At 38.5% G+C, this 26,698-nt stretch overlaps 1 protein-coding gene across 1 annotated transcript in view; it reads right to left on the reverse strand.

Moving 5' to 3' along the window:
- Window positions 1-13,782: 13,782 nt before the first annotated feature.
- The window catches only part of ZNF841 (zinc finger protein 841), a 23,934-nt gene continuing 11,018 nt past the window's right edge, over window positions 13,783-26,698 (reverse strand). The window contains 3 exon segments of the mRNA XM_008574635.1: window positions 13,783-14,632; window positions 14,635-15,149; window positions 15,234-16,916. Of these exon segments, the coding sequence (XP_008572857.1) occupies window positions 14,594-14,632; window positions 14,635-15,149; window positions 15,234-16,916 (2,237 nt within the window). The 3' untranslated portion in view covers window positions 13,783-14,593.

Genomic DNA, 26,698 nt, shown 5'->3' on the forward strand with positions numbered 1-26,698 from the left:
GGTCATTATTCAGTAAAATAATAGTTAGTTGAACACAAGCACTGCAATACCAAGACAGTACATCCAGTAATGGAGATACCTGTTAAGTGACTAACCAGGTGGGTGCTGCATACAGCTCGGACATACTGGACAAAGGGATGATTGATGTCCGGGGTAAGTTGGCATGAGATTCATTATGCAGCACACAACTTAAAACTTGTCAATTTTTTATTTCTGAAATTTTCCATTAATGTTTTTGGACTGTGGAGGGCAGGCCCATGGCTCACTCAGGAGAGTATGGTGCTGTTAACACCAAGGCCACAGGCTCAGATCTCATATAGGGGTGGCCAGTTAGCTCACTGGGTGAGCATGGTGCTGACAACACCAAGTCAAGGGTTTAGATCCCCTTACCGGTCATCTTTAAAAAAAATTTTTTTTTTTTTTGACCATGGTTGACTTCCAGTAACCGAAACCACAGGAAGCAAGACCATAGATAAGGAGGGGCTACTATACAATTCAGCAATTATCCACCCATGGTAAGAATATAGAGTCACGTTGGAATGTGAGGTATTTGAATAGCAAGCTGACAAAGTCCTTGTTATTCTAGGGATAAGTCAGCAAGGCTAGCTTCCCATTTTGCCCTTTTCCCTCTTCTCCCTCCCCTTGAGGTCTGACCTTTGATTGAACCCAGGACCTTGGAAGCTTTGTTAATGAGAGACTTATGTTCTTATTTTGTTGATAAGTAGTTAGCTATGAATCTTCAAGCACCATGGCAGCTGAAAATGTTCTATAAATAGCTTGGTACCAGACATAATTGATTTAATCAGTATGATTTGTTATTTTCACTGGCTTATAAAAAGGAACCTAAAATAAACTAAGATGCCTTACAGGTCAGCAGCCTGAAAGGTCCTCCTGACCCATAAAGCATGTCCCTTCAGTTCCCACTGTCTCCCCTCAGTGTACTGGTCAGTAACAAATATCACCCAAACAAGGACCTGAGTATGGAGAAACTTCTTGGAAACAGGTGAGGAAACTTTCGTGTTTTAGGGTGCACACCTATTCTGTTTAGGAATGAAGGCATATAGTCAGATAGTCAGGAGTAAGACTAATGTGGCAAGAAGGGAGCAAAGAGTGGGATCTCTTTCTCCAAGTTTTGAAATCTATGGTTAAGGCCTGGGGCTACAAGGCCTCTATTGCTCAATTAGAAAAATTTTTATATCACATTTAAGAAGTCTACCCCTGGTTTCCTGCAGGAGGGACAGTCAATATTGAAACTTGGGAACATGTTGGGAGAGAGCTCTGAGAACATTATTGTGTTGTGGGTCCTTCTAAGGTCCCTGTGGTTGTCTTTTCTGTATGGAATTAAATCAGAGACTGCATCCTGGCCATGAGGCTTCTAAAGCCCCTGTGGTCTCAACTGTCTCTAAACCTATTTAAGTTCCTGATATACTTTCTTTCCCCATGGATGTTATTGAAAAACCTTTGATTTGGGAATGTACTGGAGAGATAGAGGATAAAGAAGAAATAGATAGTGAGGCAGAATCACCTCGTGCCGAGCCATTGCCTTCACCCCCACCTTTGGCCATTGAGTTGCCTTTTTGTTGGCTTTTGACCATCTGAGGAAGTCCTGATATCAAAATCATAAATGGTCTTCCAAGGCATCCTCTCTGTGTTCCCATGGCCCTGTGGTGCCTCCAACATACCCTACCCTACGCTCTGCCCCTCAAATGTCTCCTTTGTAGAAGGCTCTCCTAATGGCATGGGAGAGAGGGGAAGATGGCTTGCAGGGATATAGATGTTATCCAGTTACTGAGTCTTTAAATGCTGAGGGAGAAGCAGTACGGGAATATCAACTGCTCCATTTTAAAACTCTGAAGGAGCTAAAAACCGCAGTGGCACACTTTGGGGATACAACTCTCTTTACTTTGAGCTGACTTGAAACAATGGCCGTTGAAGCTCTCCCCCCCAGCAGATTGCAAAAATATAGCAAAAGCCCGACTTAATGGAGGCGAATACCTTTTGTGGAAATCAGAGTTTTCTGAACACGCTCAGGAACAATCTGAGCGCAATCACAAAGAAGGACTTGAATTCACTTTTGATATGTTAACTGGCGAGGGTGACTTCTCCATGGTGGCACAACAGTTAGGATTCTATGCTGATGTTTATCAACAGGTTAATGCCATTGACCGGCAAGCTTGGAGGAGGCTTCCCATGGCCGGCACTAAAATGGAAAAACTTAGTAAGATCCATCAGGGTCCTGATGAGCCATGTCAGGATTTCTTGTCCCATTAGATACAGGCCACAGGACGCCTAGTGGTAGATGGGGAGGCTGGAATGCTGCTGACCAAGCAGCTGCCTTATGAAAATGCCAACTTGGCTTGCCAGACTGCTATTCGCCCCTTATCGTGAGAAGGGGATGCTTTCTATGTCTGTCTCTGTGCGGATGTTGGGTCCTTATATATGCAGGGGGTAGCTTTTGCTCTGCCTTGTGAAATATAATGCCCTCTCAATATTTTAGAGAGAGAAAAAAAAAAGGATCCAATGCATACATCCAAAATATGTTTTAAATGCAGAAAAGGAGGGCATTGTGCAAAGCAATGTCCTAATCAAGCTTTCACTCCTGATAACTCCCCTTCCACACCTGCTCCAAATATCTGCCCCAGATGCCAGAGGGACACCACTGGGCTAATGAATGTCATTACAAAACCACAGTGGAGAGTTGGCCTCTTCCTCAATGGGGAAATGGGAAATGGGGCCTGGCCTGGCCCTGTCGAACAATAGCTGCCATGTCCATCTATCCTCCCCAAATTTTTGAGTCAGCTTCTGAAAAGCCATCTCTGACCTTCCCGGGCAACCCAAGAATGTGGAGGATTGGATCTCAGCCCCACAGCTCAGTTTGTGTTAACCCCTCCTATGGGGCCACAAGCTATCCCTAGCGGTATATTTGGCCCTTTACCTTCAGGCAGTGTAGGGATTATCTGGGGACAGAGCAGCCTTACTTTAAAAGGTCTTCAGGTGTTTCCTGGAGTCATTGACTCTGATTATACTGGAAATATACGACTTATGGCTGCTGCAGGACAAGGAATCATCACTGTCTCTCTTGACATGAAAATAGCTCGACTAGTATTGGTCCCTCTTTTCATTACAGGTAAGGCTCTTCAATATAGCCCACGTGGAGAACAAGGATTTGGATCATCTGATAAAGCCTAATGGGTACAACAAATAGGAAAGGGATGCTTAGAATTAGTGTTATCTGTTCAGTGAAAACTCTTTGAGGTTATTAGATATGGTAGCTGACATTTCTGTCATATCCTGAACATATTGCCTGCATCTTGGCCTTTGCAGCCAGCCATGACTGAGCTCCAAGGGATTAGCCATTCAAGTGCACCTGGGCAGAGTAGCTCTTTCCTCACTTGGACTGACAATGAAGGCCATTCTATGACTTTTCATCCTTATGTGCTTTCTTCTATGCCTATTAATTTGTGGGGCTATGATGTCTTGCAGCAAATAGGAGCTTTACTATTGAGTTCCAATGAAATTCTGCACCATTCCTCTACACCTTTATAATGGGGGTCCTGATATCTCCTGCCACCCCTGATCCAATTTTTTGGATCTCAGATACACCTGTATGGGTGGATCAGTGGCTCCTTACTTAGGAGAAATTGCATGCTTGTGTGAAAATTTTGTTCAAGATCAACTTCAAAAGGGCCATATTGAGCCTTCTAATAGTCCTTGGAATACCCCTATTTTTTATCATTAAGAAAAAATCTGGCTTGTGGAGACTTCTGCAAGACCTCCGAGCTATTAATGCAGTTATGAAACCCGTGGGCATTTTACAACCTGGCCTTCCATCTCCTATAGCCATCCCAGCTTTGTTTTATTTAATAATCCTGGACCTGCAGGAGTTTTTCTTTTCCATCCCCTTGTCTCCTTCAGATTGTGAATGGTTTGCTTTTAGCGTACCCTCTTTTAATTTTCAAGCCCCCATGAAAAGATATCAGTGGAAGGTATTGCCACAAGGTATGGCTAATAGTCCTACATTATGTCAAAAACATATTTCTAATGTTCTTGAGCCTTTACGATGCCAATATCCTCAGGCATATCTCATCCATTAACTGGCCTTCCCGTCCCTCTGACTTACAACCTTGAATCTTCAGCCTTTATTTGACATCTTAAAGGGTGACTCATCACCTAATTCTCCCAGAAGTTTGACTCCTGCAGCAATCCAAGCAGTGCAGAAAGTAGAACAAGTTATTCACAACACACAGGTTTTTCTTATAAACCCATCTTTACCCATATTTCTTATCCTATTTCCCACACCTGTTATCCCCACTGCGTTAATATGGCAGAAACAAGGCCCATTGGTGTGGCTTTTTTTTTTTTTACCATCTCATCAGACTCGTACCTTAACTCTTTATTATCTGATTCTTACTGCTCTGATTATCAATGGGCGGCATCGTTTGCAACAGTTATTTGGAACTGACCCTCATTATATTGTTATTCCTTTCTCATCACAGCGGTTTCAATGGTTAATGAGCTCTGTCGCTGCTTGGCAAGACGCCTTTGCAGACTTTACTGGTCAAATCTCTATCTGTTACCCTCAGAATAAACTGTTACAATTTTTCAGCATACTTCCTTCTTCCTTCCTAAATATACTTCTTCAATTCCTTTATCTAACGCTTCCCTTCTGTTTACCGACAGTTCCAGCACTGGACTAGCAGCAGTAATTATTATTATTTTTTTTCTTTAAAAAGATGACCGGTAAGGGGATCTTAACCCTTGACTTGGTGTTGTCAGCACCACGCTCAGCCAGTGAGCAAACCGGCCATCCCTATATAGGATCCGAACCCGTGGCCTTGGTGTTATCAGCACCGCACTCTCCTGAGTGAGCCACAGGCCGGCCCTAGCAGCAGTAATTATTGATGACCAACATTTTTCTAGATATGTTCAAGCCTCCTCCACACAGCACGTTGAACTTCATGCTATTATTTATGCTTTTTCCTTATTACAGGACAGTCCCTTTAACTTATATTCAGGCAGTCAATATTTGGTTTTAGTTTTCCAGGATATTGACATACAGCTCGTATAAGTTCCACCTCTGACCCTGAATTACATTCTTTTTCTCCTTACAAACTTTAATTCATAACCTCATTTGTCCCTTTTTTTGCTACTCATATCCATGCACATTCAGCTTTACCAACTCCTCTTTCATCTGGAAACGCCCTTGCGGATTCAATTACACATAAGATTTATACTGCTTTTGAATCTGCCCAACATTCACAAGCTCTTCATCAAAATTCTCAAGTGCTACATTGCCAATGTAACCTTATCAGAGAGGCCATTCACCAGATCATCCGGTCTTGTAAATCTTGCCCTTTACATCACCCAGTTCCCCATTATGGAGTTAACCCTTGTGATTTGTTGCCTGCACAATATTGGCAGATGGATGTCACTCATATTTCTTCTTTTGGTTCTCTTTCTTTTGTTCATGTCACTATTGATACCTTTTCTGGCTTCCTTGTGGCTTCAGCAAGAACTGGAGAAGCTACTAAGCATGTTATTGTTCATTGTTTATTTGCTTTCACTATTTTAGGAGTGCCCAAATGAATCAAAACAGATAATGCTCCAGGTAACACTTCTAAAGCTTTTGCTACATTTTGTTCTTCATTTAATATTGATTTATGCACAGGTATTCCTTACAATCCACAAGGACAAGGCATTGTTGAATGTGCTCATAGCACACTGAAAACTCAAATACTTAAAATACAGAAGGGGGAAACATACCCCTAATTATCACATAATATTTTAAACCGTGCCTTGTTTGTTTTAAATTTTCTAATGTAAGTTTAGATGGTCTGTCTGCTGCTGAATGTTTGCATCCTCAAGAATGCCAGGTGTGGCCTGAGGGTCTCTGGAGAGACCCTCAGACCAATGACTGACATGGGCCCAATCCAGTATTAACATGGGGTAGAGGGCATGTGTGTGTTTTTCCTGGAGATACAGATGCCCCACACTGGATCTCAGAGAGGCTTCCCCACTGGCTGGAGTGTTATTATCCCACTCCTGCATTGCACCACCCTGCTGGGTTTTCTTCAGATGATGAAAAGGCGTTATGGGACTGGTCTTATCGTCACCTAGAATCCGGGTTGCCATCTGAATGGGTGGTACCTGGGGGTTTGGTCACTAGTATATGGCATACAACTCAGGGTATATAGCCCATCCGGATTTATGGAGATTGCTTGCTTCATTACAACATAGAAAAAATAAAACAAAACCAAAAAAGTGACGGAGAGAATAAAGCACCCAAGTCTAATTCCTCTGACTCTGATGAGTAGAAAAGCACGCAGTATTAGGAGAGCATGCCCGGTCACCTAGGGCCAAATCAAACAACTCGTGTCACATGCTCAAGAGATGGTAAAGAGGACAAGAGGGCAGTTGATTCTGGAGATGCTACTTTTAGCTATGATGATACTTCTATCTTGTCAGGTTAATGTAGTATGGGGAAAAACTTTGGGGGCATATTATTCTAATCCTCCTATGTTAAGGCCTAGGACTTGGGTTGACCTAAGTTTTCGTGTTTGTTTTCATTAATGATACCCTATTGATGGATAGGGAAGATGGATCTATGATTCCTAAAGTCAACAGGTCTGTTAATGACTCTGCTCTCCCTTCTGTTTTACCTATTTGTTTTACCACTAAGCCTAGGTTGGGTTGCTTTCATACCCGCATCATAGGAAGATTGGTGTAGGGAATAAAAGCGCCTTCAGAAGGACTTCAACCTCGCCCAGGAGTTCATATGCAGACTGTAATGATATATGGACTGGATGGGATAAAAGATAAAAAAAACTGGTGCTCCACAAGCCCCCCCAGGGCTGTCTTCCTGTGCAAATCAACATGGACAGTCTTTTGTCAAACACCCCCACTGGCTGGAATGTTATCATCCCACTCCTGCATTGCACCACCCTGCTGGGTTTTCTTTAGATGATGAAATGGTGTTAAGGGACTGGTCTTATAGTCACCTAGAATCCGGGTTGCCATCTGAATGGGTGGTACCCGGGGGTTGGGTGACTAGTATATGGCATACAACTCAGTGTATAGCCCATCCGGATTTGTGGAGATTGCTTGCTTCATTGAATGTTGTTACTGTAACTATCATAGACCCATATCAACATCTTGTGCTTTCCTATGGTTTACATTCCTATGTAGCTCCTCCTAATGTGCTACTTGTGGAAAATTTTGAAATAACACCCCAGGGTAATGGTTATAATATTTCCTGTAACCAACGTATTTTAACATCCTGTATTTCTTCCAGGATTGAAAATGAACACAAAAACAGGAGATTAATAATTTTAAGACAACCACCTTTTGTAGTCCTTCCTGTACATGTAAATGACTCTTGATATGAGGATACAGGTACTCAAGTCTTATCCCATGTTTCAGGGGGACAGTGAACACAGGGAGACCTAATGGTTGCAGGTGATGAAGTAACATGGGGAGGACAGTGGGGCTGATTAGACTTAAAGGACTCATAGGAAAGAAGCAGATGGGGTGTGGATGGAATCATGGGGAGCTGATGTCATGTAATGTTTGAGGACTGGGATTCTGAAGGAGCCAGAGAGGACATGGGAATTGGGTTGTGGTGACTGGAATGAGGGTAGATATAGGTCAACTAAGAGGGAGGATATGAAAGCAATGGAAGGTGAGGAATGTTGGGCTGAGGTCCCTAATAGGGTGCAGGGAACAGGGTTGACAAAGGGTTGGAATTCAAAGGGTGCAGGACAGAGGTGGGATATAGAAGTCTAGAAGGGCCCAGTGGAGGTGGAAGGGGACAGGTGCAGGTCTAGGCATTGGAAGGTGATGGTCCTGGATCCAGGGGATGCATAAAGACCTAAGGGAGACTGTGGGATGGAAGTCAGGAGGGGGCAATAGAAGTGAAGAGAGGGACAGTATGAAGATTAAGAGGATGAAGATTGTAGGGGCAGATTGGACCTGCATTCATTAATGCCTTCATTTACATTGTATTCACAACTTACTCATGGATCATTAACACATTCAACCCATAAAGCAAAAATCTTGCTCATGTAGAATACTCCTAGGAAACAAATTTTATATACTGCAGGATCACAGGTAGAATGTTAATTGAACAACACTCCACCACTATTTCTCACTTCTATCAGAATTCCAGGTAGCAGGTGTGGTAGGAGACCTGTTTGTGGTTACCGGCCATTCAGTTTTGACAAGTAGTGCTGGCCTGACTCCTTCTCAATACTTAATGTCTTGAAAAACTTTTATGGCCCTAGACTGACTTCATGAAATTTTCATTATTTATTGTAGTATATTTTAAATGTAATGCATGTTTTATATGAGGAATAAACATAAACAGAATAGGAAAATTGTATGTAATGTGTTTTCATTGTACAAAACTGTGCCAAGAGGACCACTGGCAGTAGTTCTGTGGATATGATAAAAAAAAAAATTAAAAATAATCTTTCATTACAAAAAATGCACTGGTCTCATAGTGAGATATGCAGATCTTCTGTGTTACTCCCTTGGTTGTATTACATTACATGGCAAAAGGGATTTTGAAGGTGCAATTAAGGTTACTAATCATCTGACTTTATATAGGGAGATGTTAGAGACTGAATGTTTGTGTCCCCAAAATTCATGTGTTCAAATGCAAACCAGCAATGTGATAGTATTAGGAAGTGGGAACTTTGAGAGGTAATTAGGTCATGAGGGTGGAGCCCTCATGAATGGAATTAGTGCTTTCATAAGAAGTGACATAAGAGAGATCTCTCTCCCTCTCTCTACCACATGAAGATGGTAGAAGACACCCATTAGCAAATCAGAAAGGGAACACTCAACAGACCCAGAATCTGCTGACACATTGATGCTGGACTTCCCAGGCTCCAGAAGTGCGAGAAATAAATATTTGTTGTTTAAGCCACCCAGTTTATGGTATACTTGTTATAGCAGCCCAAACTGACTAAATAGAAGAGTGTCCTGGAGTATCTAGGTGGGTCCAATATAATCACATGAGTATTAAAGAACAGAAGAGGTCAAAGAGATACAGCAGAAAGGAAGCAAGGGATTCAAAACAGGAGAGGTATTAGATGTGCTAATTCTGGCTTTCAGGATGAAGTGAGCCATGTGGATATTGGAAAAGGAAATAAATTCTGCAAACAACGTGAATCAGCTTGGAATCAATTTTCTCCTAGAGGCTACAGTTAAGAGCCTAGGATAGCTGACAGCTTGATTTCAGCATTCTGACCTATCAACCTGGGAGAAAACAAATGGGTGTTGTTTTAAGCTGCTAAATTCATGGAAATTTTTTACAGGTACAAAAGAAATCTAATACACATAGAAACACATTTAATTATAAAATATTTAAACAATAAAATAAAGTAAAATGCCCATTAATTATTCCACACTGATACCATTTTGATTTCCAAATTTAACCATTTTCTTCATTTTTAGGTTTGTCCTTTTATGTAGTTTCAGTGTATACCTGATATTGTATCTGTAATAGCACAAAAATGAAATATATATACGCAGCATTAATATATCTTGAGTGTCTTCCAGGCCATTATGATCGGTCCCAGGAACTCTGTGTGGGCAGGACTTAAAGTGAAAGTTCCCAGGTGCATTGTCCCTTCTGTTCTGGTACTAGTTGTGATAAAAGCTCAGAGTCACTGTATGCAGCATTGCTGTTACTCCCTGATGTTTTGTGTTTGGGGCTCATGCTCTGGGAGAGCAGCTCTGTGGTTTTCCTCCTGTAAATGCACGAGCAGTGCGTCCAACCTATTCACAAACTTCTACTCCAGATCCTGAGTTCAGAGCTACCAAAACCATTCTTCTCCTGGTGAGCACTTTTGTCTATTTTTACACCTTTTTCTGCATCTTTCAAGTTTGTGTGGCCCTTATCAATAATCCCCACCGGTTCTTGATGAACAGCACCTCAGTAGTCACTGGGTGTTTCCCACTGTCAGCCCCTTTCTGCTCATGAGCTGTGACTTTAGGGCATCCAGCCTGTGCTTTGTCTGAATAAAGAATACAAAACCTCCTAATTGTTGAGAAACATGTAAATTTTATATAAGTGCTTATATCTAAACAAGGAATTTCTCTGGAGTATAAACCTATTCCAGTGGCAAAGACACAGGTTGGAGGAGCAATTCCTGAGATATGGACTAGCTCTGTGGAGAGATTGTACACACCACAGGAATCCCTGATTGCTGTTAATATAACCTAATGTGATCTTCACTGATGGTCACTGTTGATGTTTTAGCTGTGTAGCATTTAATCTAATATTAAATTTATCTGTTGTTTTAACTGATTCGCCTGCCACAAAGTAGTCCCTAGTGCTATTTTGAAGATAATAGTCATTGCTATAAAACTTGCATACAGGACAAAAAATAGAAGAGAGATCTAACTATGTACAGAAATCATGTGTGTCTGAGTGAAAATGGCTAGAACGTGTCTTTTCTGTAATGGTGGTCATTTAATGTGCTTAATGGAGACAGGAATTGTATCTGAATAGAAAACACCTATAGGCTGCAGGCTATGGTGAGAATAACCTTTTCAAGTTTAGAGGAGCATTTTAGGGAAAATTAATGTCACCAATGTGGATTTTATACAAAGTACAAAAGTGGGGAAAAAAGATACTTTAGCAATTTCCATGTTCATATATATCATGTAAATTTTTTTCATTAAAAAATATTTTTGGAGAGCTGGAAAAAATTCCGTAAGAGGAGATTGTGGAGATGATTACACAACTCTGTAAATGTACTAAAAATCATGTAACTGTATACTTAAAATGAAAAAACTTTAGAGTATGTAAAATATATCTCAATTAAACTGTTGGAAATCCAGGCTAACTGGTTAGCTCAGTTGGTTGGAGCATGGTGTTATAACTAGGTAAAGGGTTCAGACCCCATACTGACCAGACACCAAATATAAACAAAAACTGTTTAAATTCCAGTGTCATCCCTAGACTAATTATATAACTGAAATCATTAGTAATTTAGTCTCTACCCTAAAATGTTTTATTTCTTACTCATGCTTCAGGTTCTACAGCTTGGCTCACCGCAACACTGTGTAGTTATTTCAGTGGTTCATATCATTTTACTCCTGCTCCTGGCTTAGAGAAATGTGTCCTGTCCCACCATAGTAGTGGACCATTCTTGCCTCAATCTTCACATTAGACAATCTTTCTGGTGGGATTATGTGGTAACCAGTATATCTACATCTTATTAAGTATTTATTCATAAGTAATACTGGCCTATAAATGTATAGACAAAATAGATAGTTATCACAACCACAATTTCATATGAACGTAAATCACAGAAAATAAAACAATTTCCCCAATTGTGAAAAAAAAGTACAGATGCTGAGTTGCTGAAGGAAATAGCATAGCATCATGTTAAGAGATTCATCTTTGCAGCCAGACAACACGGATTCAAGTCCTATTTCAGCCACATACTGAGATATGATTGGATGAGTCTTTTAACCTGCTTTTTGCCTTGAGATTTTCTTTTATTGAACTAAACACTTAAAGGAACTCTCTTCCTATTTACAAAGCACCTACTTTGTACCTGTCATTGCCTTTTGTGCATTTTCAGGTCAGAAGTCTCAAACCAACCCCGTGATTTATGTATCCCCTAAATTTCTCATAGGAACAACACAGGAAAGATATACAAACACACACACACAGGTATATGTGTGTGTGTGTGTATACACATATATACGGAACATGTAACCTGGTTTATAATGTGCAAGAAAAAATTTATATAACATCAGAAACAAATTATACCACACTTAGAATGAATGTAACATAATACAATGTTATATCATGTAAGATGTAACATAATGCTTAATGTCATAATCTGATATTGACGTTTTTATAGCCTTTGGAAAAATGCTCTAGTAAAATTCTTTAATCATATTTACTAATAAACATTTCCATACAATTTTCATTAAACTAGGTACTGTAGGCAATTTGCCTAACAATGTTTCATGACCATTTTTACCATACTGTGCAGTGGGACATATGGCATAGCAAAAAAAAAAAAGCAATGTGGTAAGTTATCAGCATGAAGAAAATTGCCATCTTTCTCAAGCAAGAAGTCAGGAGTTGTAAGATTAAACACTCAATGTTGTACTAAAGAACCTGGCTCCATTTTCTGATGTTGACTACTGACACCTTTTAAGCCTCTGCATTCCCTTTTCCTATTCTGCCCATCTGGGCAAGTTGGTAATAAAGCCTGAGTGCACCCTTATTTGGCACTAGCAGGAATGGGGTTAGGGCATCCTCACCCTAACCCCACTCCTTACCCACAACAAAACACCAACACCTTTTCCCTGCTCTCATGCCATTTTTGAACCAGCTTGGAAAGTCTGCCCTGCTCTACGGAGAAAGCCTATCATTTAATGGACACTGTTCACAACACTTCAGTATATAACATCATCAGTCTCAATAAACCAAATTTTGGGTGGGGTTCCATCTTATCCCAGTGGAGCGGCCACATGAAGCTTCTATTTTATTAAGAAAAACAAAACACAATTGTGTATGTTCATTCTTAGAAAAAGAACTCATGAAAATTAATCTTTTCAAATTATTTCACCAAGAGCTCCAAGAACACATACAAAAATTTTTTTTTTCCTGAAATTGTCTTTTTTATAGGATTCTTTTATTTGTATGTTCATCTCACGTAAACCAAGGTGTAAGCCAAGGGCCTTATTTAGACACAAAAGGCATTGTAGAAATATAACCGTATAGAGCAAGTTTATGAACAGAGGCAGGTTTTATGAGCTCAGTCTGAAACTGCACTTATACGGCACTTTTATTATAGCCACATAAATATCCTGGGGCAGAGTGTAGGCAGAATATCTCAGGTGCATATATTCACCAAAAGTATATTGATTCCACCATGGAAAAAAATTGTTACAGATTATTTCAACCATGAGAGCCTAATAGTATCTATTATGAAGTACCCTATGGAGAAGAGATGAAAATGTGTTGGTGAAATAAACATGCTCCATTGAGTTATGAAAAACTGATTAAATTTTATTAATTAAACCACAGGACCTACAATACATTCTGAACAAAACAATAAAAAAATGAAATGCCAGTGGTTCAATGTAAACCCCACTCATGAACATGCTACTCTGGCCGTTTTGATTAAACTCTCCTAACTGTTCTCTAATTTCTCAAAACTAATTTTTCATTAACCTTTGAAATAGAACAGCTACTGTCATTCAGTGAAGGGGACCACCATTTCCCCTGCATTATTTCTACCATGTAATCTATCTTTAGTAACCTATCACTCTCCTCCCATGAAAACCCAAGTCTATTAATGTCTTAGCCTGCTCTGTTTCATGGTCAGTTGATTGGACAATTGTTTCCTATAACCCAAAGTGGCCCTCTATGTGGAAAAGGGCACTAAACACAAGAAGCATGAAGACTTACATAATAAAATTTACATCATTCTCCACACCCCCCACCCAAAATCCTCTTTAATTCGCACAATATTGAATTCTAAAATACAACATACTGATCATACAGGGAACATGAACACAAAGGAAACACACCAAAGAAAGTAGGCCCTCTCATCTTGATCCCTTCCCAGACACCACAATGAAACGCCCATAAGAAAGGCCTATCAATAGATTTCAAGGTCAGACTGAGAGTCATAAATAGTAAGGTATACTTTCAAGAAACCGCAAGTAATTTAACACAGTATGTTATAAAGATAACTGGCCATTTCTACACACAATCTTGCTCCTTTGATACACACACAGTCATGAACTTTAACTTGTAGTAATTCTGCAGTATGTAGTATTTCAGGTCAATGTTGAAGTAGACTTAGTATCCCTTATATGATTTCTGATATGTAGTGCACTGTGAGGATTAAAAAGTTTCCCCACATTCATTACATTTGTGAGGATCCTCTCCAGTATGAATACTTTGGTGATGCCTGAGGACACAATGTTGCTTAAAGGCCATTCCTCGTTCAGCACTTACGTATGTTTTCTCTGCTGTATAAATTCTCTCATGACCCTAAAGGCATGAACGTTTGATAAAAAGCCTTACCAAATTACTTTTGTAAGGTTCCTCTCCAATATGAATGCTCTAATGTTTCACTTTTGATCTCTGGTGGTTAAAGCATAGCATGCACAATACATTTGTGTGGTTTCTCTCAAAGATGTATATTCTGAAGTCTAATGAGTTGTGATGCCTGGGTAAAGCCACTGCCACGTACATTTCAGTTCTCCTCAGTAGTTAACTCTCTTTTGTGGAGCAATGATTTAACTCTGGTAAAGGATTTGCCAAATTCATTCATTTGTAAAGTCTCTCTCCACGTTGAATTCCCTGTAGATCCACAAGTTTTGACCTTTAGGTAAAATTCTTGCCACATACATTATATGCCTGTGGTTTCTGTCCAGGATGTATATTCTTATGTCTAGTTAGTAGTAAGCACTAGTTTAAAACTTTGCTATATTCACTGCATATGCAAGTATCAATTATTTGGTGAAGCCAGAGTTAAGGAGAATGTCTAAAGGTCTTGCCACATTTAGTATATGTGCATCATTCTTTCCAGTATGTTTTTTCTGATGTTTAGTGAGGTCTGAATGGTGAAAAAAGGATTTGCCACATTGATTACATTTGTAAAGTTTCTCTCCAGAATGAATTCTTTGGTGTCTTTTGAGGGAGGACCACAGCCCAAAGGCCTTGCCACATTCAATACATCTGAATGGCTTCTCTCCAGTATGACTTCTCTGATGGCATACCAGCCTTGACTTCTGGATAAAAGTTTTACCACATTCATTACATTTATAAGGTTTTTCTCCAGTATGGGTTAACTTATGATTAGTCAGGATTGAACGCACTCTAAAGGCTTTACCACACTCATTACATTTGTAAGGTTTCTCTCCAGTATGAATACTCCGATGACGTGCTAGAGGTGAGCGGTGACTAAAGACCTTGCCACATTCATTGCATTTGTAAGGTTTCTCTCCAGTATGAATTCTACGATGACTTGCAAGGATTGAACTGGAATTGAAGACTTTGCCACATTCATTACATTTGTATGGCTTCTCTCCAGTATGACTTCTGTGGTGGTACACCAGGCTTGCCCTATGAAGAAAAGTTTTACCACAATCATTACATTTGTGTAGTTTCTCCCCAGTAGGATTTTTTTGATGTTTTACAAGTTTTGAACTATGGATAATTGCCTTGCCAAATTCATTACATTTATAAGCTTTCTCTCCAGTATGGATTATCTGATGCTTAGTAATGCTTGAACGCTCACTAAAGGCTTTGCCACACTCATTACATTTGTAAGGTTTCTCTCCAGTATGAATTCTCCGATGACGTGCAAGGCATGAGTAGTAACTGAAGACCCTACCACATTCATTACATTTGAAGGGTTTCTCTCCAGTATGAATTCTCCGGTGAATTGAAAGGTTTGCACTGTAATTGAAGACCTTGTCACAAATATCACACTTATATGGTTTTTCTCCAGTATGTATTATCTGATGTATAGTGAGGAGTGAGAACCAATTAAAAGTTTTGCCACAAACATTACATTTGTGAGGTTTTTCTCCTGTATGAATGCTCCGATGATTTGCAAGGTGGGAACTTTGAATAAAGGCTTTGCCACATTCATTACATTTGTAAGGTTTCTCTCCAGTATGAATTCTCTGATGAACAGCAAGACTTGAATTTGAACTAAAGACCTTACTACATACATCACATTTATATGGTTTCTCTCTAGTATGGACTATCTGATGTCTACTGAGTAATGAGCTAAGATTAAAGGCTTTGCCACACTCATTACATCTGTAAGGTTTCTCTCCAGTATGAGTTTTATGATGATTTGCAAGGTGTGAATTTTGACTAAAGACCTTGCCACACTCATTACATTTATATGGTTTCTCTCCAGTATGAGTTCTCCGGTGAGTTGCAAGATGTGAATTTTGACTGAAGACCTTGCCACATACATCACATTGATATGGTTTCTCTCCAGTATGGGTTATCTGATGTGCAGTGAGAAATGAACCCCGCTTAAAGGCTTTGCCACACTCATTACATTTGTAAGGTTTTTCTCCAGTATGAGTTTTCTGATGAATTGCAAGATTGGAACTTTGAATAAAGGCCTTGCCACACTCATTACATTTGTATGGTTTCTCTCCAGTATGAATTCTCCGGTGAGTTGCAAGATGTGAATTTTGACTGAAGACCTTACCACATACATCACATTGATATGGTTTCTCTCCTGTATGGATTATCTGATGTACACTGAGGAGTGAAGCCCGATTAAAGCATTTGCCACACTCATTACATTTGTAAGGTTTCTCCACAGTATGTATTACCTTATGGTTAGTAAGGCTTGAAGACAAATTAAAGGCTTTGCCACATTCATTACATTTGTAAGGTTTTTCACTAATGTGTCGTTTATGGACTTGTGTGAGTAATAAAGAATGCAAAAAATCATTCCCATATTTATTAGAAATGGTGCGAACACTAGGAAGAATTCTTTTGAGTGGTGAAACTGAGGAACCACTGTTGACTGTCTTCTCAATTAGATTACATTCATAAATTTTCCCTTCAGTCTGAAATTTCTGCAGTTCAGCCAGATGTGACTGAAAGCTTAATCCAAGTTTATTTTCAAGAGGCTTGTTTCCTGCATCCACTCCACCATGTTGATATCTTCTAACAGTGAGATTTTTTTGATAGGTCATAGGGACTCCCTTATAATTCCTTTTATCATCTCTCCACTGAAACTCAAAGTCACTTATATTTTTCTTAACTTCACTGAAGGAAAAATGTTCTCTATCATGACTTTCATATCTTTCCAACATCATTGCTTGAAATATTTCTTCTGTACTACTCTTTTCTGTTGGTAGTAATTCTCTGATCACACATTTAGAAATGATATCTACAATATAAAATAGAACATGACTTTAATTAATTAAAATTAGTAAATAAATATTATATTTTGAAAATGCAATACTGCACCAAAATAACACTTATATTACACAGTTATGAAACATTCCAGCATGATCTTCAACTTTTGGGAACACAGGAAAAAACCAGAATTCATTAGTAAAGAAAAAGTGAGTACACGCAATTCAAATTAATTTTAGGGAAGCCTGGTTTTCAAATACTCTGTAACCAAAACACACATGTTGCTCAAATTTATATTAGCACTAAAAAAAAGCTACATTTCCACCATGAGCCCAAAGCACACACCAACTGGAAGTAAGCATATGGCTCTGTCATAACTGAAGAGAAAAAAAAATTTATTATATACTATTTCTTCATATTTATTGTATGCAAATAAATGCTAAAGCACAGTACAATATGCTATAGTGGTAAATAATCCACAACAAACTTATCTAATGAATAATCTAAATAAATGTCAATTTGGAATGGTAAACCAAAAATAGCACTGAAAAAATTAGGAAACATTTAAGAAAGCAATGTTATAAGAATAAAATAATTTTCTGAATACTTAGAGCATGGTGCTGATAACAGCAGGACTAGGGTTCAATCCCAGTACTGGCCAGTCACCAAAAACAAACAAAAAACAAAGTTGAAGAAAAAAAAAGGAAAATGAAAAAGACATTTTCTGAATACTTATTATAAAACCATCTATACCTACAAAGAACAGGGTTTTGCAACATTAACAAGTAGTGCATGTCAATTATATTACATAATACATGCTGAAAAACCACCATCTGTAGGGCCGAGCCCGGGGCACACTCGGGAGGGTGCGGCACTGGAAGCGCAGCAGTGCTCCCACTGCGGGTTCAGATCCTATATAGGGATGACCGGTGCGCTCACAGTGCTCACTGGCTGAGCACGGTGCAGCCGGTCACACAAAAAGGACAAAAAAAAAAAAAAAACCCACCATCTGTAATTCATAAAAAAGATTAATAAATAAAACATTCCAATAGCCCATGATACAAATAGGAGGTAAATATAAGCAAGCACAATTATAACCACAATTATACAAATTTATTGTAGTTAAATTTATGAACTAAGGTCAGAAACAACATTGTTTCGAACTGGAAAATAAAAACAGAATAGGTACAACACAGGCTGCTATGGTCTGAATGTTTGTTTACCAAAATTCATATGCTGAGTACCTAATCCATTTTGGTCAACTACAAAGCACATATATATGATAGTGGTACCTTAACATTATAATGGGATACATATACTTATACAGGTGTGTCATTTTTTATCTTTTATGCCATATTTTTACTGTACCTTTTCTATGTTTAGATACATTTAAATGCACAAATACTTACCTCTGAGTTAACTGATTGCCTATAGCATTCAGTACAGTAACATGCTGTAAAGGTTTGTAGCCTAGAAGCAATCCATCATACCATATGGCCTGGGTGTGTAGTAAAAGATATCATGTAGGTTTAAGTACACTCAATGATGTTCACACAATGAAGAAATTGCCTATAGATGCATTTCTCAGAACATACCCCATCATAAAGAAAAAAGTGACTGAATTTGGAGGTGGGGACCTTCAGAGGCAATTATGTCATGGATCCCAGGAATGGGATTAGAATAAACAAAGAGCTTGCTTCCTCTCAATCTTTCCACCATGTGAGCACACAGGAAGATAGCCAAGGTAAACCAGGAAGAAGACCCTTTCCAGGAATCAAACTGACCAATACCTAGATGCTGAACTTTCCAGCCTACGTTGTGAAAAATAAATTTGCTGTTTAAGTCACCCAATCTATGGAATTTCTTATAGGAGGCTGAGCTAAGACACAGGCAATGACTCGTCTCATCATGAAAGACAGTTGTTACATCTTATTAAACAAAGGAAATTTTTTGAGTCTTTCCTATAAAACAATCAATATTTTAAGCTAGCTAACAGCATTAACCTGTTTTAAAAGCATTGAGATTTCTACACTGGCCAGCAAAAAACAAACAAAACACCCAAGATAAATTATTACTATTTTACAAATAAGAACAGGAGTCTCACAGGATTTATGTGTCTAACTTCAAGATAGTAAGAAAATATGAACATGAGCTCGCAGGACTGAACAACATGTTCTTAACAACTGCCTAACCAGGTAGTAAGTACAGTTAACAACAGGTCATATCAAATACAAAGACTTTAGAAAGAGCTGAGCTGTGTGGCCAATATCGTTATTCAGGCATTCTTTATGAACAATGGTATCTGAGTCATCACAGCCTGTATATATCAATTTAAGCAGAGTCCTGAGAAAGTTTTCCAATGAATGAGTATGGTGTTTTGTTACACAAAGAGTAGCCTGGTGGGGGAGGGGGTCAAGAAGACCTGTGGAAATTAAGGCATTCACAAGTGCAAGATTAATATCCTGGTAGGTAACAGTGTAGTCCATCCAAATCCAGCAACTATATTATGAAAGGCCAGCCTGGAGGAAAAGCAAAAATGGAGGGCAGGGAGTAACAGACATGCGGAAGCAGCGTTTAGTCTTGCATAGCTGTGGGAATATATTGTACAAAAACAGTAAAAAAACTGACCTTGGAAGAAAAGATAAGCTGATTTAGCCAGAAGAATTAATCTGATCCATGCTTAACCATGAAAATTACACTGAGCTTACAGCAGTAACAGAAGAGAATTAAAAAGAAAGGGAGTATGATGTCATGGAAAGAAAATAAGTATATATCTCTTATAATATTTGCTATCAAACTGATCAAACTGAATGTCCCATGAGTTCTATTTCCAAGCATATACTCAAGACATCCTACATATATATCACAGGAGATATGTCCAAGAATGTTCTTACAGTACAACCCTGAAGCAAAAACCTAAAAATAGCTGAGAAGAGCAGATGGATGAGTTCATTCTGTAAACACATATACGATAAAACCTTACCTACCACCAGTACATCAATGCAAGAAGACTTTGGGTGCAGAATGAGAAGTGGAACAGTGGGAAGAAATTTGTCTAGAGAAAGAAAGATAACAAGAGACTACTGCTAAGATCTAAATACATGTTAATGGAAACACAGTTTATATACAAGTAATTTGTGATATTGATAACATAAGGATGGAACAGACCTAAAAAAGATAGTTTGTGCATGTGTTTGAAGTTACCAGTTTAATACGGAATGTTGTAATTTTAAGATGTTTTATGTAATTGCAATATAACCAGAGAAAATAGCTATAAAATATGCACAAAAGGAAACGAGATGGTAATCAAAAATCAGTGAAACAAAAAAGGAGGCAGTAAGGGAAATGAGGAGGAAAAAAATACAAGATGTATAAAAAATTTTTAACAAATCAATAGTAAGTCCTTCCCTAGAAAAATTTTAAAAAAGAAAAAAGTAGTCCTTCCCTTTCAGTAGTTATTTGAAATGTCAATGTTAAGTTTAAACTCTGCAATCAAAAGACACAGATCAGCTGAATGGATTAAAAAACAGGACACAACTACTTGCTGTCTACAAGAGACTCATGTTAACTCTAAAAACACACATATACTGAATTGAAAGGATAAAAAAGATGTTCCTTCCCTGCAAAAGGTAACAGAAAGAGAGCACAGGTAGCTATACTAATATCAGTCTAAACAGAGATTATGTGAAAAACTGGTACAATAAGCAAAGAAGGACATTATGTAATGGTAAAGGGATCAATTTTCTGGAAAAACATAGCTATTATAAATATATAGGCACCTGATTGTAGAGCTCCACAACATATAAAACAAAAAGAACTAACAGGAGAAACAGACGACTCCACTATAATACTTGGAGACTTTGATGGCCTACTTTCACTTATGAATAGAACAACCAGACAGAAGAAAAATAATCGAAGACTTAAACACTAATAGAGATCAAGTAGGCCTATGAGATATATACACATCACCCAAAAACAGTAGAATACAAATTTTTCTGAATTGCACAAAGAACATGCTCCAGAAAAGACCACATTTGAGGAGAAAACAACAACTTTTAAAAAATTTAAAATGACTGAAATCATAGAAAGTATATTTTTTCAAAATAATGGAATAAAACCAGTGAATAACAGCAGAAAAAAACTGGAAAATCTAGATATATGTAGAAATGAACAATGGATTCTTAAATAACCAATGTATCAAATTAGCAAATTTGAATATAAGCAAAATTAAAAAATATGTTGTAACAAAGGATAAGAAAAACACACGAAGCAAAAACAGTGCTGAGATAAAAAAAAAAAAAGCATATGTATAAATGCTTACATTGAAATAGAAGATCTCAATTCAAAAAATTGAGATCTACCTTTACAATTGTGTAAACTAGAAAAAACACACTGAACCCAAGGATAGAAGGAAATAAAGATTAGAGATGATCGAAAGAGAATAGAAAAGCACAAAACTAAGAGTACATTTTTTTAAAAGATCAATAAAATTGACAAACCCTTCCCTAGAATAACTAACAAAAAGAGACAAGCCTCATGAAGTAAAATTAGAAATGGCAGAGGGGACATACAACTGATTCTATATATAAGTAAAAAGGCTTTAAGAGAATACTATAGACAACCGTATGCCAATGAATAGAACATCCAAGAGAAAATGGATAAATTTCAAGAAAAACACAATCTATGAACACTGAATCATGAAGAAACAGAACATCTGAATAGACACATAACTTATAAGGACTTTGAATTAGTAATCAAAAGCCTACCAACAAAGAAAAGGCAAAGACCAAATAGCTTCAGTAGAAAATTCAACCAGTTGAAGAAAGAACACCAATCCTCCTCAAAGCTTTCAAAATACTGAAGAGGAGGGAACACTTCTAAACTCTTTCTATGAAGACAGCATTACCCTGATACCAAAGCCAGGCAAAGAAGTTATAAGAAAAGAAAATCATACAGCAATATCCCTGATGAATGCCGATGAAACAATCCTCAACAAAATACTAGCTAACCAAATTGGACAACACATTGAAAGCATGACACATCACAATCAGGTGGCATTCCTGGAATGCAAGGATGCTGCAATATGGCATGGCAAACGTAATACTCTACGTTAACACAATGAAGAAAAAGTCACTTGATTGGTCAGTTAATGCAGAAAAATCATTTGAAAAAAATCAATACCCTTTCATGATAAAAACACTCAAACCAGGAACAGAATGAAACTTAACATAAAAAAGACTATATCTAAAAAGCAGAAATACAGGTTTTATAAACAAAAGTGGAAAATTTATTGATGTGTCAGAAATGGGTTGAGTTTTCTGTAAAATAAATTGATGTCTTTAAATATATATTAATTTAGTAAACCAAGATGGCCACGATGAAGCTAGACAGGGAGAATAATTATTAGAATGTAGCATTGGATCCAGAAAAGAAACACTCAGTGAAATATAAAAAAAACTCAACAACTTATATTTAGAAAATTGGAAACATGAGTGATGTCAACAAGACAGCAGAACAGATGACTGCCAGCAATGCTCCCTCCCACCACCAATCAACTTACAGCTACTAAAAAGCAAAGACTGCCAACTTGGGACTGCTGGAGCTGGTGGAAGAGGAGACATCTGCAAAGTCTGTGAAGGAATGAGAAGCCAGAGTGAGAGGAAGCAGGGACAGCTTTGATCATTTTGAGCCCCAGCTGCTTCTGAGCCAGTCTGGTATGAGGTAGGTAGTGGCTGCAGCAGATGGATCAGCTTCCAGAGGCTGGCAAAACCTGTAGCAACACCCTTTGAATGAACTTGCTTGGAGTCTTCAGGGAAAAGGAGGGCTTCAGAGTGCACCATACCAACCCACAAGCCAGAAAGATCACTGGCAGGGTTCCCTGCACATACCTGAGAGTGAAGGGCCACCAGAGAAAGGAATCACCTAGACACTCGTGAGTCATTGCAAAGGACGTGTACATGACCTGCCCCACAGGAAATACAGGAAAAAGACTGGCCCCCTGAACACTGGGGTGCAGCATGGGCAGCTGGTCTCAACAGAGATCAGTAAGGATGAGAGAACTGCAGGGGGCAAAGTCTAAAGGAAAAACTAAGTCCCAGGCTGGAATTTCCACACATCCCACACCAAGAAGTAATTAAAACACCAACAATTAAAATCTAATCTGCCTCGGGCATTGGTCATGCCCCCACAACATGAACAACCAGCCCAGTGATGACCACTGACCTGCCACAGGAAGTGCCCCAGGCTCTCCCGAGCCAGGGTGGTGGGGGGCTTCAGGCCTCAGTCACACCGCCCCAACATGAGCAACCAGCCCAGCGATGACCACCAAGCTGCAACAAAAAGGGCTTCGGGCTCCTGAGCTCAGGGGGTAGGAGGCAAGGGCTTCTGCCACACCCCCCTGACATTGGCACCCAGCCAAGCAGGCAATGACCAAACTACTGCTGGAAGTCCCCCAGTCTCCCCTGTGGGAATGTGGGGGGTGCCACAAGTCCTCAATCACACCCCTCTTCCTTCCTCCTTCTTTTATCACATTTCCTTCCCCTTTCCCCTCTCCCCCTCCCTCCCAACTGCTCTGCAATAACATCATAGAGTGTAAAAAAACAATATTAATAAAATAATAAAATTATATATAAATAAATAAATGAAATCTAATCTGTGCAAATAGCCTTCCTGAGAGAATCAGCAGCAAAGCAGCAATTTAGCTCAAGCACAGAGCTCAAGTTCTGGTCAGGAAGTTCCCCCAATCCAGGAATTAACATATAACATTCGACTGAGACCCAATATGTCTCTCAGCAGATTTCTCAATAGAAACCTACAGGAGGGAAAAGAATGGAATAATATATTCAAAGTGCTGAAGGAAAAAAGACTGTCAGCCAAGAATTCTGTATCAGGCAAAACTACCCTTCAAATATGAAAAAGAAATAAAGTTTTTCTAAGACAAACAAATGTTAAAGGAATTCATCAACACAAGACCTGCCCTACAAGAACTGTTAAAGGGAACTCTTCAATCAGAAAGAAAATAATGCTAAAGAGTAGCAAGAAAACATCTGAAGTACATAACTCATTAGTAAAGTTAATACACAGACAACCTCAGAGCACTCCAATGTTATAAGAGTAGTGAACAAACCACTTACACCTTTAGTATGAAGAGTAAAGTACAAACCTAACAATACAATAACATATACAACAACCATTTAAGAGATAGGTAATATTAAAAGAAGTAACTTTAAACAACAAAATATCAAAAAGTGGGGGGATAAGGGGAATGACACCAAAGCATAGAGTTGGCCCTGGTTTTTTCTTTTTTCTTAGCTATCAAAGTTAAGTTGTTATGGGTCTAAAATAATTTGTTGTAATTTTAACATGTTTTTTTGTAAGCCTCATGACAACCATAACACAAAAACTTATAAGAGACGTACAAAAAATAAGTAGCAAGAAATCAAAATGTACTGCTACAGAAATCCACTCAACTACAAAGGAAGACAGTAAGGACAGAAAATAAAAAGGATCTACAAAACAACCAGAAAGGAAATAACAAAATGGCAGTAACAAGTCCCTATATCATCAATAATAACCTTAAACGTAAATGGATTAAATGCCCCAGTTAAAAGAAAGAGTGGCTCAATGGATATAAAACAAAAATCAACAATATACTGCCTACAAAAAACTCAGTTTACCTATAAAGACACACACTGACTGAAACTGAAGGGATGGAAAAAGATATTTCATGCAAATAGAAACCAAAAAAGAGCAGTAGTTATATCAGATAAAACAGATTTCAAGCCAAGGAGAGTAATAAAAGATAAGGAAAGTAATTATAAAATGATAATGGGATCAATTCAACAAGAGGATATAACAATTCTAAATACATATGCACCCAACTCTGGAGCACCCAGTAACATAAAGCAATTACTATGAGACCTAATGGGACAGACAAACTCCAACACAATAATATTTGGGAACTTACATATGCTACTTTCAGCAAAGGACAGATCACCCAGACATAAAATTAACTGGGAAACACGAGAATTAATCCTTACTATAAGCCGACTGGACCTAATGGACATTTAGAGAACATTTCATCCAACAGCTACAGAATACACATTCTTCTCAGCAGCATATGGAACATTCTCTAGAATAGGCCATATGTTAGACAGGAAACATGTCTAAATACATTTTTTTTTCCTTTTTTTTGTCTTTTTTCGTGACCAGCAACGGATCGCAACCCTCAGTGTCGCGCCCGTACCGGACCGGGACCGGCAACGGGATTGCAACCCTCGGTGTTGCGCCCGCACCTCGCTCAGCCAGTGAGCAGCCGGTCTGTATGTGGGATCTGAACCCTCAGCGGGAGCGCCGCTGCGCTCCCAAGCGGCACACTGTAGCAGTGCGCCACCGGGCCGGCCCATGTCTAAATACATTTTTTAAAAAGTAAAACATATCAACTACCTTGTCTGACCACAATGGAATAAAAACTGGAAATCAGCAACAAAAGGGATACTAGAAACCATATAAATACATGGAAATTAAACACTATGCTCCTAAGCAATGAATGAGTCAAACAAAAAGAAAATTAAAAACTTCCGGGAGACAAATGAAAATGAAAACACAACATATCACAATCTATCAGATACAACAAAAGCAGTTATAAGAGCAAAGTTTATAGCAATAAATGCCTACATCAAAAAAGAAGAAAGTCTTCAAATAAACAACCTAACATTATGAACTAAAGATCTAGAAAAAAAGAACAAACCAAACCACAAATAAGAAGGAAATAACAAAGATCAGAGCAGAAATAAATGAATTGTAGATTTAAAAAAATTCAAAAGATTGATGAAATAAAGAGTTTTTCAAAAAAACACACAAAATTGATAAACCTTTAGACTAGCAACAAAAAGAAGATTCAAATAAATAAAATTAGAAATGAAAAAGGAGACATTACAACTGAAACCACAGAAATTCAAAGGATCATAAGAGACCATTGTGAACAACTATATATGAACAAAATGAAAAATCTAGAAGAAACAGATAAATTTTTGGATACATACAGCTAAACAAAGTTGAATCATGAAGAACTAGAAAACCTAAACATACCAAAAATGAGTAATGAGATTGAGGCAGTAATAAAAAGCCTCTCAACAAAGAAAACCCCAGGAACACATGGCTTCACTGCCTAATTCTACCAAGCATTTAAAGAAGAACCAAAACCCATTATTCTCAAACTCTTCCAAAAAATTGAAGAGGAGGGAGTACTTCCAAATTCATTCTGAGGCCAGCATTACACTCATACCAAAACTGTAAAAAGACACAACAACAAAAGAAAACTACAGACCAGTATGCCTAAAGAACACAAACACGAAGATTCTCATCAAAATATTAGCAAATAGAATACAGCAGCACATCAAAAAGATTATACATCATGATCAAATGGGATTCATCCTAAGGATGCAAGGGTGGTTCAACACACACACATCTATAAACGTGACACATCACATCAACAGAATGAAGGAAAAGAATCATATAATCATTTCAACAGATGCAGAAAAAGCACTTGAGGGCCGAGCCCGTGGCGCACTCAGGAGGGTGCGGCACTGGGAGCGCAGCAGCGCTCCCACCGCGGGTTCGGATCCTATATAGGGATGACCGGTGCGCTCACAGCGCTCATTGGCTGAGCGCGGTGCGGCCGGTCTCAAAAAGGACAAAAAAAAAAGTTATTCTGGCTGGTGGGTGAAGAATAGTAGACTGGTGCATGAAGTGAGGGAAAGGGTTGAGCAGGAAGAACCAGAGTAGAAAGAGGAAGATCATTTAGGAATCTTT

This window comes from Galeopterus variegatus, unplaced genomic scaffold (assembly GCF_000696425.1).
Source record: "Galeopterus variegatus unplaced genomic scaffold, G_variegatus-3.0.2 Scaffold1078, whole genome shotgun sequence".
Taxonomy (NCBI): domain Eukaryota; kingdom Metazoa; phylum Chordata; class Mammalia; order Dermoptera; family Cynocephalidae; genus Galeopterus; species Galeopterus variegatus.